At 41.9% G+C, this 21,291-nt stretch overlaps 3 protein-coding genes across 6 annotated transcripts in view; 1 reads left to right on the forward strand and 2 right to left on the reverse strand.

Annotated features, from left to right (window-relative positions):
• Positions 1-8,366, reverse strand: part of LOC118376904 (dual specificity protein phosphatase 22-A-like) — a 58,183-nt gene extending 49,817 nt beyond the window's left edge. The window contains exons 1-5 of one of the 3 annotated variants that reach the window (XM_052482460.1): positions 8,053-8,366; positions 7,424-7,509; positions 3,193-3,226; positions 2,354-2,436; positions 1,602-1,651 (exon numbers count right to left, since the gene is read on the reverse strand). In XM_052482460.1, the coding sequence (XP_052338420.1) occupies positions 1,602-1,651; positions 2,354-2,436; positions 3,193-3,226; positions 7,424-7,471 (215 nt within the window). In that variant the 5' untranslated portion in view covers positions 7,472-7,509; positions 8,053-8,366. The remainder of the gene's footprint in view (positions 1-1,601; positions 1,652-2,353; positions 2,437-3,192; positions 3,227-7,423; positions 7,510-8,052) is intronic. The other 2 variants (XM_035763713.2, XM_035763714.2) reach the window with 2 other exon arrangements.
• Positions 8,367-8,890: 524 nt separating this feature from the next.
• LOC118376897 (cytochrome c oxidase subunit 4 isoform 1, mitochondrial-like) lies at positions 8,891-20,011 on the reverse strand. 2 transcript variants are annotated; one of them, XM_035763708.2, is made up of 5 exons: positions 19,865-20,011; positions 14,249-14,325; positions 13,715-13,879; positions 10,408-10,539; positions 8,891-9,200 (listed from the first exon to the last, which is right to left on the reverse strand). In XM_035763708.2, the coding sequence occupies exons 2-5, from the start codon at positions 14,322-14,324 to the stop codon at positions 9,064-9,066; spliced, it is 510 nt and encodes a 169-aa protein (XP_035619601.1). In that variant the 5' UTR covers position 14,325; positions 19,865-20,011; the 3' UTR covers positions 8,891-9,063. The 2 variants fall into 2 exon arrangements, with proteins under 2 accessions (XP_035619601.1, XP_035619602.1); XM_035763709.2 differs by having other exon boundaries at positions 19,851-19,884.
• On the forward strand, positions 15,425-19,844 carry LOC118376898 (histone H3.3A-like). The gene has a single exon (XM_052482534.1). The coding sequence runs from the start codon at positions 17,899-17,901 to the stop codon at positions 18,307-18,309; it is 411 nt and encodes a 136-aa protein (XP_052338494.1). The 5' UTR covers positions 15,425-17,898; the 3' UTR covers positions 18,310-19,844.
• Positions 20,012-21,291: the final 1,280 nt, after the last annotated feature.

Here is a 21,291-nt window from a genome sequence, read left to right on the forward strand (position 1 = left end):
GCACCAGTTTGAGTGTGTCAAGAACTGCAACACGCTCAACAATACTCTGTGTGTATCAAGATTGGTCCACTACCCAAAGGACTTCCAGTCAACTGTGGAAAGCATTGGAGTCCACATGTGCCAGCATTCCCGTGGAATGCTTGACACCTTGTAGAGTCCATGCTCCAATGAATTGAGGCTGTTCTGAGGGAAAGGGGGAGCAACTCAATATTAGGAAGGTGTTCCTAATGTTTGGTACACTGTTCCACATGCTTTGGAATGACACTAAATGGATTTGACACTAAATGGCGGGAAATATTGGGTGCCCGAGAGAAAAGTGATTTATTCTGGGGATGGAACATGTTTTAAATACTGGGATACCACTCTTAAAAACTGAATGTGAAAGTGATAATGGCATGGGTGGAAGAGAAGGACACCCACACAGAGCAGAGCTGAGGAGAACGCTCTCAGTGCTACAGGGACTCTACCCTCAGCTGTTAAGTCACTTGGAGAGACATCACAGGGTTACCATGTGATGCTAGGGGGACTCTGACACTACTTTTCTTTTCAAATAACCACAATGTGTAATCAAGTGACATGAAAGACCTGCCTCCAATGACCACAACAACACTAGAGTCGGAGTCCCTTACTACTGAAATGATTCTCGTGTGTTACAGCATTTGTATTACTATTTTCATGGGTTGGAACCGGTTCAGGGAACAGAACTCAAAAACGGAAAATAATGACATTTCTCAAAGAACAGAAATGGAACCGGGAATAAAAGTGATCCATACTGTTCTGGAACAGAACCGTTATTTTAAAAGCAAGGACACCCTTTAATAACGTTATTTTACGTTCCAGGCATTTCTCTCTCTCTTCGGTTCCAACCCCTGATTAGGTTTTATTTTCAACTTGTTTTATAACATTTTCAGTATTTATACTAAATGGTAGTATGCCAATGGCGACCCACCAAACATGAGAGCAGCTTAGAGACAGAGAAGTAAATGGTTTGGTCTGCCGCTATAATGGCAGAGGGGGACTTGATAACACACGTGAAGCAGCAGTCTATCTAGCTCATTTCACACAGTGGTGATGGGGTCTATATAAAACCACAGCCATTTAAAATACTGCACCATCTCCACACTCTTTCCTGCTCTGATAGCAAAGCCAGACAAGTCAAACTGAGATGTCTTTCTCTCAGAGTCCTTTAGATTATCAGGTCTTATTATTATTGGTCCCTGACTTGATACTATAGGTACCTTGTTTAACTCTACCTGATACATACTGTATGAACCTTTAAAAGACTTCCAGGCTTATTTCAGTTGTTTCAAAAACAAAGTGACTAATCTACTTTTCCTGCCTGCGTGACACCCTGGAGTCAAACTGAAGAGTTACGTTCAACAATATGAAAAAGTGAACACGAGTCATGTCTTGTTCACAGGAAGAAAAGAGGGACCTCTGACGATGGTACACAGTGGAGTGGCTTGTGTTGGTCGATTTGTTTGACAATGAATAGGGTGTGTGTGTGTGTGTGTGTGTGTGTGTGTGTGTGTGTGTGTGTGTGTGTGTGTGTGTGTGTGTGTGTGTGTGTGTGTGTGTGTGTGTGTGTGTGTGTAACTCACAGGTTCTGGCTAGACGCATCAGCTGCGTGTATACACAGGTAGGTCATGTCCTGTGAGAGGTAAACAAAAAGGAGAACAAACACAAGGGTCAGTTTTGTTCTACACACAATACATATCATCTACATGGATTCACAGTACAGTTTATCAGCTGTTTATCATTCACTTTCCACCAATTAGCCGGTAAGGTGTGTGGTCAACTGCACATTGTAAATGCACACACATACTCAACTGAGTATTATAAATTAACCCCATAGGTCAAATAAAACAACAATTTGATGCTTCAAGTAGAGTGAAGTGCTTTAATGAACAGTTAATGCTTTGTCTAAAGTTCTACAGTCCAATGTCACTGGTATGTATTAAACTGTGAGACACTACCCCCAGCAGGCTTCAACTGTGTACTACAAAATCTGTTTTCCACTTTTACAAAATGTACAGATTTCACTACACTACACAATTCCCATGAATAAAATCAAAGGAACTGAATACTGACCCAAAAAGTTATTAGATGTCTCTCTAGAATTTGAGACAAAATCCCATATTCACTGACTGAGTATGAGGAAGTTAAAAATCATTTCAATGTTTAAGTTTGACTCATGTAAGACATGTTATTCAAGGTTATGGTCAATGGTCATGAAATCCCATTTCAGTTCTTGACCAACTAAACCTGAATGAAGCCTGACTCAAGACAACAATTTATTCAGTCAGTCTGTGAAACTGGCCTTGTGTCCTCTATGGCTGCCTGCCCCACTCACCTCCAGCACGGGTTTAGCATTGTTATACACAGACAGGATGTGGGTGATGTTGTTCTGGGACAAACTTTCTCTGTTCTCAGAGTCTAGGAAAAGACAAAGGGAGGGAGTAAATGTTGATCAGTGATTCTTCTCAGTGAATTTCTATGAGACCCTCAGTAGACAAAGCAATGCCATAAGGAGAGATCTGTTGAAGTGTTTAAGACCCAGGAGTGGCTGCCCACAAGCAGTATCTGTGACTGTGTGGCTGTAATTTGGGTAGCATTCATTTGGCCTTGTCACTTAAAGCCATTTTCAGTGTGTGAGCAGTACTTGGACCATCTTGTGAAGCCATCATTAGTATGGCTAAAATTATGGCAGGGTAGATGTCACATTAAGCTGGTAGGGCAGAAACCCCCTTGGTTGAGGAGCAGATAAATCACCAACACTACCAGAGGGAGTAAATGTGCCATATTCTACTGATGGATACAGTATGATGCATGCAGCAGCCTTAATTCAGGCCATGCCTTAGTTCATTGAGCTACAGTACACATATAACCTTCTGCTACTCTATTTTGATCTATACATAACTATAGTCCACTCACTAGATATTCTTGTTCTCACTTCCCTTGTAGCATTTGACCATAGCTTACAGGTAACGTATCAACAACATAAGGACAGAGAACGTAAAGCTCATGTGCATCAAAAACAGAAGAAAATGCCTGAGTCTCTTTGAAAGCTGCCCTGGATTCTGCTGCTGGTGCCTCACCTAGTGAATTTGTGAGTGTTGCCTCTTGGGTGGGATGCCTGACTGTGCAACATATAAAACAACTGAATGGATTTCAACAGAATCCTGTTCTCACCTCTGATATTTCCCAGGTAGAGCCCATCAACAACCTGCAAATAGGAAAACAAAGATATTTCACGAGTTAGATATTCACAATGAGCATGGCCTTAACCTTAGTGATGCTCCTTATCTATGGTCGTAGGACGTATTCAGGTGTCCAGTTTGGTCAAACAGTATTTTTCCAATTGAGAAAACAAACAGGAATCGTTCTCATAGCTATGTCAAGCCTTATAGGGCATGTAATACATAGTATTGCCTGACATGACTGGGAGTGAGGAGCACTGAACTCTGATGGTTAAGGCCATGTTGACACAAAGCTGTGCAATAAAGCTGTAGCGATCCGATCATGATCTCATCTAGACATTACAAGACTCCTGCATTATTTAAGACTTCAAAATAAAAAGTATATGCCTGCCTATGATGTTAGTGTCCTCTGAAATTCAGATAAGCCTAGAGCTTCAGTTAGGGTGGAATTACAGTGGTGCCCAGAGGTGCTTCTGGACACTCCCATCACTGTTAACAGGACACTAAGATGTGTAATATAGACAGTAACAGTCCAAAGTGGACACACCCACTCATTCCAGGGTTTTTGTTTATTTTTTACTATTTTCTACATTGTAGAATAATAGTGAAGACATAAAACTATGTAATAACACAAATGGAATAAGGTATTAACCCCCCAAAAAGTGTTAAACAAAACAAGCAATGCTAAGCACTTGTTGGCTGCTTTTCCTTCACTCTGCGGTCCAACTCATCCTAAACCATCTAAATTGGGTTGAGGTTGGGTGATTGTGGAGGCCAGGTCATTGTTACATGCATGAATCCATTGGAGCTGTACACTCAAGAGGGAAGAAATGGTTTGTGACACTACGATTACACAACAAGCAACAACGTCAACTGGATTCCGGTGCTACATGCAACGTAATGAGCTACAAAGACAAAATCAATCTGGCACCTGACACACATCTATTGCCCAGCGATACTAGACTAAAGCTGTACTCTATGGGCACCTTTGAGACCGAATGTGTTATACAGGAACGCAAACACGAGCTGGAGTTTGAGATTGTGAAAACCAGTCAACATCCTCTCCTCTCAGGCTCTACATGCGAACGCCTGGGACTGATGCAGTTCACTGTATCAAATGACCTGCACATTGTGGATCATGTCCAGCATGGACCCCTGTCCAAAGAACAACTACTCAGCAGATATGACGATGTATTCAACATGCCCGTTGAATCTGTGCCTGGGGAGGTACACTTTGAAGTGGATGAGAGCATCACTCCAGTCCAGTGTGCTCCTCGCAATGTGCCCTGCGCAATGAAAGTGGCTGTGAAGGCCCAGCTGGACAAGTATGAGGCCGATGGCCACATGACATCTGTGACTGAACCAACTGACTGGATCAGCAATATGGTCATAGTGAAAAAAAAGGGTCTGCATCGACCCAAAGCATCTGAACCAAGCACTGAAACGATCCCACTACCTCATGCCGACACTAGATGTCCTCTATAAGCTTCCCAAGGCCAGGATTTTCACCTTGGAGGTTGCCCGAGATACATTCCTTCAATGCAAGCTGGACGAAGAATGCAGCTTCATGACTACCTTCTGGACCCCTGGGGTCGGAAACGTTGGCTGGAGCTCCCGTTTGGTGTCTCAGTGGCGCCTGAGGTATACCAACGCAAGCAGCACGAGTTACTGGCTGGGCTCAAGGGCATTGAACCCATCGCCAATGATGTCCTGATCGTAGGCTGTGGTGACACAGACGAAGAAGCAGAACGCCACCACGTTGTGAAGCTCCTGGCACTGATGGAGTTCTGCCGATCAGTTAAGCTTCGCCTTGACCTGAAGAAGCTGCAGTTCAAGGAGAAAGACGTCCACCATGGCCACATTCTCTTGGCAAAAGGCCTGACGCCGGACCCACACAAGGTCCTAGCGATCCTCGACATGCCAAACCCGTCTGATGCAAAAGGAGTACAGCGTCTCATCGGTTTTGCAAACTATCTTGCAAAGTTTATGCCACACCTATCAGCAGTCTGTGCGCCTCTGCGCCGGTTGCTGGCTAAAGACACACCATGGCAGTGGCTACCCAAGCACGAGGCCGCAGTGCAGGAGATGAAATCTCTGGCTTCATCCATGCCCGTGTTTTGCTACTACGACGTCACGAAGCATGTCACAATCCAGAGCGACTCCAGCCAAAGGGGACTTGGATGCTGCCTTATGCAGGAAGGCCAGCCTGTTGCGTTTGCCTCAAGAGCACTCACCCCCACCGAACAAAACTATGCACAAATTGAGAAAGAGTGCCTCAGCATCGTCTTTCCTGCCAGCGATTCCATCACTACTTATATGGTCGAGAGCTGGTCACCGCTGAAACTAACCACAAACCACTCATTGCCATATTCAGTAAACCTCTCCTCAAAGCGCCCAAGAGGCTTCAAAGCATGCTCCTGACTCTGCAAAACTACAGCCTGAAGGTCATTTACAAGCCAGGACCAGAGATGTACATCAGCGACACACTGAGCAGGGCAACAGCACAATGTACTAGCAGGGGCACTGTCGATCAGCAGCAGGCCATCTGTTCGCTACAGCAGGAACAACAAGATGTTCAACAGATCAGTCAGGCAGACTACTTAAACCTCACAGATCACCGCCTAGCTCAGATCAGGCAACACACTGACAAGGACGAACACCTACAGTCACTGAACTCCATGGCTCTCGCAGGTTGGCCATACCTGAAAGAGGAGACACCTTTCACAGTGAGAGAATGCTGGACCTTTCGAGATGAGATCAGCGTACAAAATGGCGTCTTGTTCAGAGGTCAGAAGGTCATTATTCCCAAATCACTACGTCCAGAGATGCTTACACGCATACACTCCAGTCACGTTGGAGGTGACGCATGCTACATTATACTGGCCAAACATGCAAGCAGAAATTAAAGACTGTCAGAAACTGTACCACATGCAACGAGTACGCTCATGAACAGCAAGAGGAAACCATGATGTCACACGAACTGCCCACAAGGTCCTGGCAAATCGTCAGCATGGACTTATTCAGCCACAGACAAAAGGACTATCTTCTCATCGTTGATCACTCCTCTGACTTTTGGGAAATTGAACTGCTCCCTGACTTGTCTGCAGAGACGGTCATAAATCGCTGCAAGGCGCAGTTTGCAAGGCAAGGTCAGCCTGACAAGGTCATCACAGACAATGGCCCACAATTCACTGCACAGTTCAAGCATTTCGCTTCAGAATGGGAGTTTGACCACGTGACCACCTCTCCAAGACACCCAAAATCAAATGGCAAGGCAAGAGTCGGCTGTCAAGATTGAAAAGACCTGTTAAGCAGGGCCTTGCGCGACAGCAATGACCCATGAAAAGCGATCTTACAGTGGAGGAACACACCCACCGAAAACATGGACAGCAGCCCAGCACAACGCCTTCTGTCCAGACATCTGAAGACTACCATCCCCGTAGCTAACAAGCTACTTGAGCCCTGCGTCATGGTTGGCATCACGGACAAACTGCATCACAGAAAGCAGCTTGCTAAGTGCTTCTACGACCGGACTGCTCGAGACCTACCAGAGCTGGAGGTGGGTGAAACGATAAGGATGAAACCGCTGCCGGGAGACCACACAGGACTTTGGAGGCTGGGCACACGTTGGGCCTGCAGAGAGTTGCACCACGTTCTTACCTGGTGGATGTTGGTGGCTCCCTCTATCGTCGCAATTGGGTAGATCTGCACGTAGCAGAGCAGACAAACCAGAACACGCCATACACTCACCTAGATGAGCTGGATCACAGTCCAGGCCTAAGGGTGAGGGGTGCAGAATTGAGACATGGGCCAACTGAAGGTGAAGTTTCTACCTCACCAAGCTCTCCAGCTCGTGGCCCTAATCCTACCCCTGTCAGAGCCCAGACTTACTCCCGGGTGGGGCGGCTGTGCAAGCCACCGGACAGGCTGACTCTGTAAGCAAGAGACTGTTAACTTGTCCTCCGTTCATTTAAAAAATGTATGTAAATGTAAAAGGAAGATGACAACTGAAGTAAAAAATAAAATGTCATGGTTTTTCAATTGTTATGCCTTTATGTTTGCACTTTATTGAAAAGGATGATGTTACGGAGTCTAGTTGATAGGTATTTGACTAGCTGGACTGTTCCCGGGACTCCACGTGTAGGGATTTGTACAATGCACAAACAAGGCTATTCAACTTGACATTGGTGTCTGTCTTTATTCCTTTATCCAACATATCATACAGAAACAGTCATCTGATGCAGCACTCCATCACTCTCCTTCTTGGTCATAGCCCTTACACATCCTGGAGGTGTGTTGGGTCATTGTCCTGTTGAAAAACAAATAAATAGTCCCACTGAGCGCAAACCAGATGGGATGGCATATCGCTGCAGAATACTGGGATAGCTATGCTGGTTATGCAAAGCATGATGTCTTCGCTATTATTCTACAATGTAGAAAATAGTAAAAATAAAGACAAAACTTTGAATGAATACATGTGGCCAAACCATTGACTGGTACTGTATAGACAAAACATTTAAACACCCAACGATTGACAGATGACAATACGGGCTTTAAAACAGTCAAAATAGACGGGCTAAGTGTTTTCTCCATTTGATAACTCATACAGGTTTTGATTTAGGGTATCACGTTATTTACATCAAGTGACAGTGTGTGATGAATAGCCTGCCCTTTAGTTTTATTCAGGGGACTTCAGCGTTGCATGTAGATGGATGATGTAAATAACACGACAGAATCTATTCCGCGCATATCTATGTTCAACGTTTACGCTCCTCGGAGGAAGTGCCTTGCTACAATCAAAAGCCATTGAACAGAACAGCTATATTAATAACAAAAACACAAAGGCCCCTACCTTGTTCATTCCATTCCCCATGTCTCTCGCAGGCGATAAAGATTATGACCTATTTAAAATACAGCTGAGTATTTACGTCTCAATGCAACAACGCAAAATATTGGAAAAGAACATGGACGGACTTTCACGAACATGAAGGGGTGCGTGCGAAATGTTCGGTCCGTCACGAGTGAGACCACTTTGCGCCTCTGTAGATCAACATGGGTGTACTTTTGACCGCTTTGTCTACATTGCTTTCAGAAGACGATCGCCATAACGCTGCTCTGTGTAACCTTCGCTCCATAATCCTCTTCCGGGTTTCCCCCGATAAAGGATTTCATTGGTACATGGGACCGTAATGCAGCCCAGTCCGCGCGGGTTTCGTGATCTCAGAGCTGGAAATGATTATCAATTCATTCAGTACTACTGCTTTGTACTATGTCCTAAATATATTAATTTTAACTATTGGAATGATCTGACAGCCTATGCTTTTTTCTTTCCTGTAAACCCACAAACGCTTGCCATAGCCTAATCCAGGACTAGTGTGCATTCCTTTAAAATGGCAACCAAAAACATGGTGCTTTACCACTTATTGACTGACCCCAGTACGATTTTCACACAATTAGAGGCAACCAAACAAATCTTGCCAGTTAAAATAGGGGAAACCAAGGATGTGGAAATATCACACCTATGCCGTTTATGATGTTCCTGATGTACTACTAAAATATACCTGACATGTTGGGCCTACTCCAGTGTCATTTAACCCTCCACCACACGGTAGAATAACAACATATACCTGACATGTAGGGCCTACTCCTCCAGTGTCATGGTAGTATAACAGCAAAGTGGAGACACACTATTGGGTAAACAGGAACTTTATTTTGCTCTATAATACATGATAACCTTAAGAGGAAGAGACCTTCCAAAACGTACTGAGGTAATGTGGACAATAGATACATACAGACAAGTAATTGGTATGTTTGTACATTTGTTGGTGTCATGGTATGTAATGTGGTCCTCTGGATGGTTGGTTTACTTCTTCCATTCCTTGTTCTCATAGTCCCATTTGGCTGAGAAGCCCTCCACTGGGTTGATCCTCATGTCCAGCATCCTCTGCACCTCCTTCTCTTTCCATTCTGACTCAAAGGTGGGGGGGACAGGTCCGTACACTGCAGCGAGACCGATAGCTTTGTTAGGCTCTGCCTCAAAGTTCACCCATGAACATATATTCTTTAAGAGTCTGTATTGAACATTTATCTACCAAGGTAATCATCATTCAGAACATTCTGTTTCACAATAGCAACCTGGTTGCTTGTCAGTTATACCAATTATGGTTGGTGGCAATACAATGGCAGAGAAGACACGCTCCCATTTATTTGAATTGGCACTGATGGCCAAATACAGTATTTGAATTATGTAAAATAATATCTTGTATAAGTATGTCTGAAAAATAATATTGTATATCCATCTCATTGCAAAATAATGCTCACTTGTGGCTTTTAACAGGTGGGTGGAAAAATGATGAACATCAACACACACTGAACAAAAATATAAACGCAACATGTAGTGTTGGATCCATGTTTTAAGAGCTGAAATAAAATAGCCAAGAAATTTCCCACAAAAAGCTAATTTCGCTAACATTTTTAGCACAAATGTGTTTACAGCCCTGTGAATGAGCATTTAACATTTGCTAAGATCATCCTCCACCAGACAGTTGTGGCATATCAAGAAGCTGATTAAACAGCATGATCATTAAACAGGTGCACCTTGTGCTGGGGACAATAAAAGGCCACTCTAAAATGTGCAGTTTTGTCACACAACATAATGTAACAGATGCCTCAAGTTGAGGGAGCCTGCAATTGGCATGCTGACTGCAGGAAGGTCCACCAGAGCTGTTGCTAGAGAATTTAATATCCATCCCTACCATAAGCTGCCTCCAATGTTGTTTTAGAGAATTTGTCAGTACGCCCAACCGGCCTCACAACCACAGACCATGTGTTACCACGCCAGCCCTGGACCTCCACATCCAGCTTCTTCACCTGCAGGATCATCTGAGCGAGGGGGGGTGCTGAGGAGTATTCCTGTCTGGAATAAAGTCATTTTCTGGGGGAAAACCTCACCCTGATTGGCTGGGCCTGGCTTCCCAGTGAGTGGACCTATGCCCTCCAAGGCCCCCCCATGGCTGCACCCCTACCCAGTCATGTGAAATCCATAGATTCGGGCCAAATTTATATATGTATTTCCTTATTTGAACTGTAACTCAGTAAAATCTGAAATTGTTGCGTTGATATTTTTTGTTCAGTATATTACAACTGAATTATCACAGACTCCATCCACAATAAATGTTCCCATTCCTTTTCTTATTCGAAGACATACCAAACTTCCTCTGCCATAGGACAACCAGTCCTGTCATGCCAATAAAGAAGAACATTCCTGCGATAACCGATTTCCACTCCTTTGTGCCCTCGTTCATCTCTGCAAAGCTCTGCTTGAAGCTAATACGGTACACTGTTGGTAAAAAGAAAATGCAAGACTTGTTAGATAACATTTAAACACAGCCTAACTAACGGGTAGGGATGTGTATCTCTCCTTACAAGCACAATTCAATATGCATCTACATATATGGGTTCAGATACAGGAACGATATTTGTAGTTTGTAACGATTTGATTTAATTAGTGGAATGAGTCGATGTGATAAACAAGGGCATGAACACATTCATTTCCATTCTAAATGAATATCTGATAGTGATGGAGCTCAGGAGCTGAGTTGGACCTGTCTGAGCTGACTTCTCTGAGCTGAGTGAATTAACCATGGCTTGTCGTTGCTGTATGATAGAAAAGTATTTCTGCCGTGTGTGTGTAATGTGTGAGTTGATCCATACAGCAGACTGAGCATCAGATTAGGGGGGTCAATTTATGTCTTGTCCCCACGCTGCTATAACCTGTCATATACCAGATACATTTTGAGCTAGTAAAATGTATAGATTTATCTTAAGAAATTAGCTTTTACATACATGGCCAATTAATATAACCCAGCTTTTGATTTCACCTGTCTCAAAAGTGAATGTTATTGACAGTTTGGCACCAGAGCGGCTCTCTTCTCCCGTTCTGACCAGAGCGGCTGGCGAAAATGATTGCCGTCATTGATATGAAATACACCTTTATCATGTTCATGTAAAAATGACCAAATCCATTAACTGTTTAAAGCAGAACAAAAATATTTTGCATGGTGAACTTGGCAATCGAAAAACCCTAATCAGCAGTTAGATGTGCAATCAGCAAGATGTGAGTTATGTCCACTCCGGTAGCCCACAGAGCTCCACATGTCAAACTATTTCCAACAGCGCATTTGGTAACACAAACCAGGTTTCCATCCAACCTTTTAATGCAAGTAAAGTACATGTTAGACACCCAAAAAGTTATGCCATGCCTGATGGAAAAGTTGTCAGTAAACTTTCCAAATGTCGACAAAACAAAATAGACAAGGTGTGATCCTTTAGGGTCTGTAAATGAATTATGCTTGAAATGTCAGTGGAAACGCTTTAATGAGCAAATATTGATATAATTGTGGCGAAATCCTGTACGGAGCCTTCACCGTGCGTGCGCTGACACTTTAAGAGCGCATCAGCAGTAAGGAAGGAGGAAATAAAGACAGCTCTTTCAGCACTCTGGGAAGGAGCGCTTGGTTGGAGTGACAGTTTGATTGTGTGTGCTATGCTGCAGACGTCCTTGTTTATTTGCAGAGTGTGTAGTTTATAAAGTATTTAACTCAATCATCGGTGTGACAGCTCTAGGTCGTGGTTGTTATCGTTTGGGACCGCACCGGTTATGGATTGCATGGTTTAGTAGCAACATTGTTGCGAAGCTTTGACATTCAAACCAACAAATCAGATGGTCAGACAGTACACCGGCAAGCCTGAAGACCACAGCCAAGATCTCTCTCGTTCTCTTTCTCTCCTCTCTTGTTCCAGTGCTTTACCCTGCAACATACTTTCTATTTTTCAAATGCACTTCCCAGTGATGTTCATTAGAGCTGGACTATTATTGCCCTGCCAGAAGTATTTGGGTGGACATTTTAGTTAAAAGTGAGGTTGCTTGTAAGTTGAGGATTGTTATTTGAACTGTATTGAGGTGGGGTGTACTAGTGACATGTGGCCGAGAAGATTGTGAACATTTTAAGGCCTTTGTTTTGTCTATGAACACCCCCCACCTTCATACACTCTGTATTCCTCCACTGGAAGGTAATACAGATTATTGCAAATCCTCTGTTGATGACTGGGTTCTTTCTTGTAAATTGTTTCTATGAAGTTGCCGTTCATATGTTCTGCCTTTATTATTATTGTATGAGGTATTATTGGTGGGGTTACCCCTGTGCTGTGACGTGGGTTTATATGGTGTGTCTTCTCTCCACTGGCTATCTGGGAAACAGGCTACACTCTAGGCAGTCTCTTCTGCTGATGTGTGTGGATCTGGTAGTGGTACTCTCTCTATTCTACTCTTGTCCTTTCGGCATGGTTAATACCTGCCTGGCGCCTGAACATAATCTTTATATTTACCCCTCTAATAAATACTGCTACATAATAACCAGTATATCGAAGTAAACCTGGAGTCACGCAATGATGTGTGATCCTCCCACATTAGGACTTGTCAGGAGAACATGCAGTTTATTAGGATACAGATGAAATAAGTGAACTTCACAGGGTGGTGAAAGTGCAGGTGATGAGCTTGATGCTTCCTCCCAATAAATAGTGTCTTATTCTGATGACATGATCGTTGATGCTTGGCTGCCGTGACAAAAATAATCTCTCTTTTGTCCATAATAATCTAATGTAGGCTATACCCACACTGTGTCTGCGACCTGATGGCTACAGCGCACATGCTAATACCAGAGTGGGTACACTCACTATATAACCATTTTTTTTGTGAGAAAACCATCAGTAGAGTTGAAAATGCAGTGGAAACCCATTTGTATTTTCTATTCAGTACATGGGAATTTAACCGCAAACGCTATTTTTATGTGCACAACGCCAGCCTTTTATCCTCAACAGGTCAACTTGATGGAAAATTGTGTGATGAAAATCTGCATATGGTTTTTATGCAGATTTGAGAATATTCCAATTGGATGGAAGCCTAGCTAAATGACCCAGCAAATTACATAGGTTTTATTAATTGAGGGAAACCAATTTAAAAACATGTAAATGCTGAAGGTGCTGTGCAGATGTTGCCTACGAATATTAGAACAGGGATAGGGTAGCCCTACCTCTCGTTAGCGCGAGCAGCTGCGTCTCCCGCACTGCGTGGTTATCGAACTTGTAGATCAATATCACATGCAGTTACATGCATAAAAGTGTCATAGGCTGAAGGAGAGGACGCATCAATTCAAACAGAATGTATTTTCAGAATAAGGCAACAAAACAAAACACGTAATAAACATGAGTGAACCGATTTGTAACATTTTAATTGGTTCTTACCGATGCATGCTACATATGGATTGGTTTGGGCTCCCACGGACAGATGCACTCACATCTTAAACATTTGAACCCGGGGACCGACGCGTATCGGTGAATCATTATATCCCCACTAACAGAACAGATAGGCAAACAATACTTCTTTCTTGTTTTGAATAGGCAAAAAAAAGAGAGACAAATGTCAAGTATTCAACAACAAGGTGAAAACCACTTACATGCAATCTTCTCCTCATTGGAGAGTGTGGCCCAGGAGCCCTTCTCCTTCTCCTTTAAGGACTTCTGCACTGCACTCAGCTCTGTCACAAACTGGACGTCTGGGAGGGGGTTCTCCCGCCTGTCAAAGTAGGCTGGGAGAGCGTAGTCGTCTACCTTGGCAACACCTGCAGGAAACTCACCATGTTACTACATAGGACTGACACACACAACCAGTAAATATGTGTATTCAAACCTGCATGGGACCTGCTTAGCAAATATGTGTATGTGCAAATACATTCTGTGTGCTTTTGGGAGCCGCATAACTGCTTTTTCAGTTTACCTAAAAAAAAAAAAAAATCTCTAATTCTACAATAAACTGGTATCGTCTGATTACTGTACATCTCCAAATCATGCTGGTGGTGGTGTATTTTATCTATTGTTAACATTTGTTTGTGTGCCAACTTTTTAGTGGTAGGTACAATTTACAGAAGGTGGTTTAAAGGTCCATACCATGAAGGTCAAGTATGTGGTGTGTGCTGCCAACAGTCACTCACCATGTCCCCCACGTACACAGATTGATGTGGAAATGGCACGTTTGCCAACAAGGCTAAGGGCTCTGGTGGCCAGCATTCTGAAAGAAAATAACATGTATGAGAAAACCCTTGATGAAAAATGAATATCGCTAGCTACTAATGGAACAAACCATTACTGACCAACGAATCTCAAAGAGGTTATTCTGATGACATGGAACTATAGCCTAGCGGCTAGCCATCAGGTCTTTGTAAAATAGTTTTATTCTTAATCAATTTGTCAAAAATAGCAACAAGATAATTTATGAAACTCCACGCCTCCCTAATCTGGCATTTAGCAACTAGTTATGGTCACTGCCCAAGCATACATAGCTAGCAACCAGTTTTTGTAACAAATAAAAATCTAAGAAACAGAACTGGCAAAAAATAGGAAAAACTAGCTAGCTACGATAACCTAGATGAAGTTACCCAGCTAAAATGTCTATGCTAGGAAGTTGCCTAGCAAACTAAACATAACTAGCCATCCATCAGCAGTGGACATTTCAAGCTTACATTACCCAAACATTTCAATGGTAACATTAGACAGGCTAATAGATAGCTAGCTAACGTCTTTGTTGAAAATAATGAGTTGTTATATTCAACCTAGGCTAACGTTAGCTGAACTAGTACCTGGGTTTGTGGAGGGGATGAATATGAGATTTTCGGCCGACGCCCAGGATCCTTCAGTTCAAAGTCCCATTAGCCAGCTCTGCAAACTTTAATTATGTAAAAATGCGATCTGGACTCATCAAAATATGGAGTTTCGCAGAACTACTATCGTTATTACTGATGTTACTCATGGCATGCACTTCCAAAAAGAGTCAACAAGAATGTGTTTTTACTTTAACCTTTTTTTGAAAGTACAAACCATGAGTAACAGCAGTAATGATGATAGTTGCTCTATGAAACACCATCTATTGTTGAGTACTGAACGTTCTGACATAACATTTGCAGAACTGGTTAATGGGACTTTGAATTGAAGGATCTGGACTTCCGAGGAAATGTCATCATATTCATCATCTCCTCAAGCCCAGGTATTGGTTCAAACCAATCGTCGCAAATTGAAATATGGGGAGTTTCTAAAATCGACTAAAAACGAGTGCTGAGGGGCTTATGTTGCAAACTTCCCTTGCTTGGCTAATCATTTGGACCGCCCGTCAAGATGGTGGTTGCGGTTTAAACTCATAAAAAGACATCCTCGTCCACGTACCCTTATGCCCTTAGGGGAATCCCATCACCATCTTGACGGGCGGTCCAAATGATTAGCCAAGCAAGGGAAGTTTGCAACATAAGCCCCTCAGCACTCGTTTTTAGTCGACTTTGCGAGTGTACAATTATGTTCACTCTGGGCCTGAAACTCCACATAATTCAATTTGCGACAATTGTACATCCGCTAAGTCAGCCAAAACTTTAAAACAGCATCAATGGAGAAGTCAACATACAAGTATAAGTAAAAACTAATGTAAAAAGGTTAGAAATTGTGCTACTAATGCACATAACAGCATACACACACATCTCATAAAAGTAATGATGTTTTTGTTTAGTTAGCTTTTGGAAATTGTAGAAATAAAACATGTTCCTTCTTCAGAAGTTCCAGCTAGGCAGGCTAACGTTAGTTAGATAATTAATTTAATAGCTATCATACAGTAGGCGTAAATTCATAATTATATAGTCAATATAGCATGCAATCATAATTGACTGTAGCGCATATAAAGCACCCACAAGCTACAGTGGCTGAAAACAATAATCGCAGGATGAACAAGTGAGGAATTTCCGGGCAAGGGCAGTCCGTTTAAAAATCTTTCCTTCCAGGTGTGAACAACGCAATAAATAAGGACACGAGACGAGTTTCATATTTTTAACATAGTCTGTTGTAGAGGTTGACCGATTATGATTTTTCAACGCCGATACCGATTATTGGAGGACCCCAAAAAAAAGAGCCCATTAAACGTACGATTATTTTTATTTATTTGTAATAATGACAATTACAACAATACTGAATGAACACTTATTTTAACTTAATATAATACATTAATAAAATCAATTTATCCTCAAATAAATTATGAAACATGTTCAATTTGGTTTAAATAAATGCAAAAACAAAGTGTTGGAGAATAAAGTAAAAGTGCCATATGCGCCATGTAAGAAAGCTAATGTTTCAGTTTCTTGCTCAGAACATGAGAACATATGGTGGTTCCTTTTAACACGAGTCTTCAATATTCCCAGGTAAGAAGTTTTAGGTTGTAGTTATTATAGGAATTATATGACTATTTCTCTCTATACCATTTGTATTTCATTAACCTTTAACTATTGGATGTTCTTATAGGCACTTTAGTATTGCCAGTGTAACAGTATAGCTCCGTCCCTGTCCTCGCTCCTCCCTTGGCTCGAACCAGGAACACAACGAAAACAGCCACCATTGAAGCAGCGTTACCCATGCAGAGCAAGGGGAACAACCACTCCAAGTCTCAGAGCTAGTGACGTTTGAAACGCTATTAGAGCGCACCCCGCTAACTAGCTAGCCATTTCACATTGGTTACACCAGCCTAATCTCGGGAGTTGATAGGCTTGAAGTCGTAAACAGCGCAATGCTTGACGCACAACGAAGAGCTGCTGGCAAAACACACAAAAGTGCTGTTTGAATAAATGTTTACGAGCCTGCTGCTGCCTACCACCGCTCAGTCAGACTGCTCTATCAAATCATAGACTTAGTTATAACATAATAACACACAGAAATACGAGCCTTAGGTCATTAATATGGTAGAATCCGGAAACTATCATCTTGAAAACAAGACGTTTATTCTTTCAGTGAAATACGGAACCGTTCCTTATTTTATCTAACGGGTGGCATCCATTAGTCTAAATATTCCTGTTACATTGCACAACCTTCAATGTTATGTCATAATTACATAACATTCTGGCAAATTAGGCAGCTCAAACTGTTGCATATACAATGACTGCGTGCAATGAACGCAAGAGAAGTGACAATTTCACCTGGTTTTAATATTGCCTGCTAACCTGGATTTCTTTTAGCTAAATATGCAGGTTTAAAAATATGTACTTCTGTGTATTGATTTTAAGAAAGGCATTGATGTTCATGCTTAGGTACACATTGGAGCAACGATACGCACCGCAAGACATGCTAGATAAACTAGTAATATCAACCATGTGTAGTTAACTAGTGATTATGATTGATCGATTGTTTTTTATAAGATAAGTTTAATCCTAGCTAGCATCTTACCTTGGCTTACTACATTCGCGTAACAGGCAGTCTACTCGTGGAGTGCAATTAGAGGCAGGTGGTTAGAGCAATGGACTAGTTAACTGTAAGGTTGCAAGATTGAATCCCCCGAGCTGACAAGGTGAAAATCTGTCTTTCTGCCGCTATACGAGGCAGTTAACCCACCGTTCCTAGGCCGCCATTGAAAATAAGAATGTGTTCTTAACTGACTTACCCAGTTGAATAAAGATTTAATAAAGGTGTAAAAAATAATAATAAAAATCGGCTAAATCGGCACCCAAAAATACCGATTTCCGATTGTTATGAAAACTTGAAATCGGCCCAAATTAATCGGCCATTCCAATTAAATCAGTCAACCTCTAGTCTGTTGTATCAAAGGTGATTTGTAGGAGCCATGGCCCGTACCAAGCAGACAGCCTGTAAATCTACTGGAGGCAAAGCCCCACGTAAGCAGCTGGCCACCAAAGCTGCCCGCAAGAGCGCCCCTTCTATTGGTGGGGTCAAGAAGTCCCATCGCTACAGGCCTGGGAAGGTGGCCCTGTGTGAGATCCGTCGGTACCAGAAGTCCACTGAGCTGCTGATCCGCAAACTGCCCTTCCAGCACTTGGTGAGAAAAATTGCTCCGGACTTCAAGACTGACCTGCGTTTCCAGAGTGCAGCCATTGGAGCCCTGCAGGAGCCCAGCGAGGTATGCCTCGTTGGTTTGTTTGAGGACACCAACTTGTGCGCCATCCATGCCAAGCGTGTCACCATCATGACCAAAGACATCCAACTGGCCCATCGTATCCGTGGGGAGCGCGCTTAGATGCCTCTAATTTACGTGTCCTCAGGCTGTCTTTCCCTCCCTTCCAACTTTTCCTTTTAAGTAGCTTGATTTGAGCAATGATGTGTTAAAAGTAGTGTGCAGTCTTGTCCCCCTTAGTTCTCGTAGCAGAAGACTTTTAGGGTACTTTGTATCATGTATCTGTTTTGAAGCTGATTGGAGTCACATCTTTAATGTGTGTGCAAATCGGCACAGCAAAGGGTGAATGCATGAAGCATCTTGGGCAAGCATTTTCTCCTATTGACAATGCTATTACATTATTATAACAGGCTTTTCTAATTGATAGACATGCATTGTTTGTTTTTTTACATGTACCCTTTCATTTGTTTTTTTACAACTAGTGTTTCTACTGTTTACAGGATGCATTTACAAATAGTTAATTCTGTTCTGAAATTGATAAATGACATCGATTCAAAACATAGTCAAAGGCCTATATATAGTGTAATGTTTGTGTATTTCTCCCATGTTTTATCCAGGTACAATTTTAGTTCCTTTCTCAGGTTGTGATACACTTTTCTTACTGGTTTTGATTTCCTGTTCATTTTTTAAAAGTAGACATTTGTAACATCCAGAATTCTCACAAAGGTGATTGCCCTGAAAGTGTACTTGTCAGGCGTCATGATACATCAGAAGTGTCCACTTACTTTGAGTGCTGAGGGGATAGTGTGTCTTTTTTGTTTTTGGATTGCAACCTATGTAATGGTCATTGAGATGCTTTGAAGCCATCGGTCGGCCATATTGGCACTCACAGGTAGGAGCACTCAGTCATAGGAATGATTGGAATTCTACATTTAATTTAAATACTGTTTCAAGGACAACATTTTATGTATATTCAGTGTTGTACTGAGGACAGTAACATTAGTACTAAACAAATATATAATTTTAGGAAATTGTTTATTTGTTTCGCGCTCAATGTGAAAGTATGCAGGAAGGTGTCTAATAGAATGAACGTGTCAAAAACGAACATAGAAATTAATAAATGCATTTCTATTGCTTCCAAAAATCTGTTTTACAATTGAGGAGTACCATGATGACTGCGCAGTGACCTCAATACTGCGCCCCTTCAGGCATCCGGGGTTTATACAATTCATTGGTTCAAACGATAGCTAACTAGAAGGCTCACACTCAAGCTAACAATGCTAATCATCGCTAACTGGCACAAGGTCAAATACATGGTAGATAGCCAACATTGTGTAATATTCCTGTTCCGGTCTAAAATCCACAGTAACACTACACATTGCTATGAGGAGGAATACCCACAAAAACAGACTACATACAGGAAAATGACACCTTAACTAACGTTAGCTAGGAAGCTAGCTAGCCTAGCCAACCATTGCCTATTTGCCCCTTGTCTTGTCTGCCTCTCTCTTCAATGTCACATCTCTTCACTCGGCTCTCGGAAACATTGACAAATCCATTTTAGATTACACAGCACATATGTAGCATGTTTATCTTCATTAAAAACGATATAATATGTTCTATTATAGCTGTATATCAGACGTCTAATAATTTAGAAAATTCACCCGACATCTCTTACTTGTTCTCGTTTCGCCGACGCTCCCAAAAACCATTAAGGTTTAAAGGGTCATTAACCGGAAATACGTAGCAAGCGCGGGATTATGGGAAACTATGGAAGGTCAATCGGTCATATGTACTCACACTATTATATACATATTAAAATGTGTTTGTAAAATCATGTGCGTGGTGATTCATTTAGCTGTACAATTGAATTTGAACTTGAACTTTTACGACAATGTAGCGAAACTAGTGTTCATTTGCTACCATGTTGCGCAGCATTGTCATTCTTCCTGTCACGCGGTGTGCCCTGAGATGAACCAAAATGGTGTTTTTGGCCTGCCATATGGTGTGGGATTCAACCCGGGTGTGTGCGACCTTCGTTCCGCCAGCAAGAATAAGCAAGACCTAGCAAGAATAAGGCCTTGACCTCGGAGATTTTCCTTTAAAGTAAAAGTTTCTCAATGAAGATGGCGAAAAATAATACAAACGGTTGAAATTCGTAACGTTTTATGAGGAAATGTTAGCACACTTATAATTTTGTGAAAAAATAATACAGTTAATCGCCATTATAGCACAAATAATATTATAGCATTGACATGATTGTTAACAGCATTACAAATAATTTTATTTAACCTTTATTTAACGAGGCAAGTCAGTTTAGAACAAATTATTATTTACAATGAAGGCCTACCAAAAGGCCTCCTGCCAGTCACGTGTGCTGGGATTAAAAATAAATTAAATTAAAACTATAGGACAAAAACACACATCACGAGAAGACAGACAACACAACACTATATAAAGAGAGACCCAAGACAACAACATAGCATGGCAGCAACACAACAAGACAAAAACATGGCAGCAGGCAAACATGGTAGCAGCACAAAACAGGGTATGAACAGTATTGGGCACAGACAACAGCACAAAGGGCAAGAAGGTTGAGACAAAAATACATCACTTAAAGCAGCCACAACTGTCAGTTAGAGTGTCCATGATTGAGTCTTTGAATGAAGAGATTGAGATAAAACTAATGATGACTAAATAGTTATGGTAAGAACAGTAATACATTTATTTTTTATTTTATTTCACCTTTATTTAACCAGGTAGGCTAGTTGAGAACAAGTTCTCATTTGCAACTGCGACCTGGCCAAGATAAAGCATAGCAGTGTGAGCAGACAACACAGAGTTACACATGGAGTAAACAATTAACAAGTCAATAACACAGTAGAAAAAAAGGGGGAGTCTATATACAATGTGTACAAAAGGCATGAGGAGGTAGGCGAATAATTACAATTTTGCAGATTAACACTGGAGTGATAAATGATCAGATGGTCATGTACAGGTAGAGATATTGGTGTGCAAAAGAGCAGAAAAGTAAATAAATAAAAACAGTATGGGGATGAGGTAGGTGAAAATTGGTGGGCTATTTACCAATAGACTATGTACAGC

The sequence above is a fragment of the Oncorhynchus keta genome, chromosome 2, assembly GCF_023373465.1.
Source record: "Oncorhynchus keta strain PuntledgeMale-10-30-2019 chromosome 2, Oket_V2, whole genome shotgun sequence".
NCBI classification, from domain to species: Eukaryota; Metazoa; Chordata; class Actinopteri; order Salmoniformes; family Salmonidae; genus Oncorhynchus; species Oncorhynchus keta.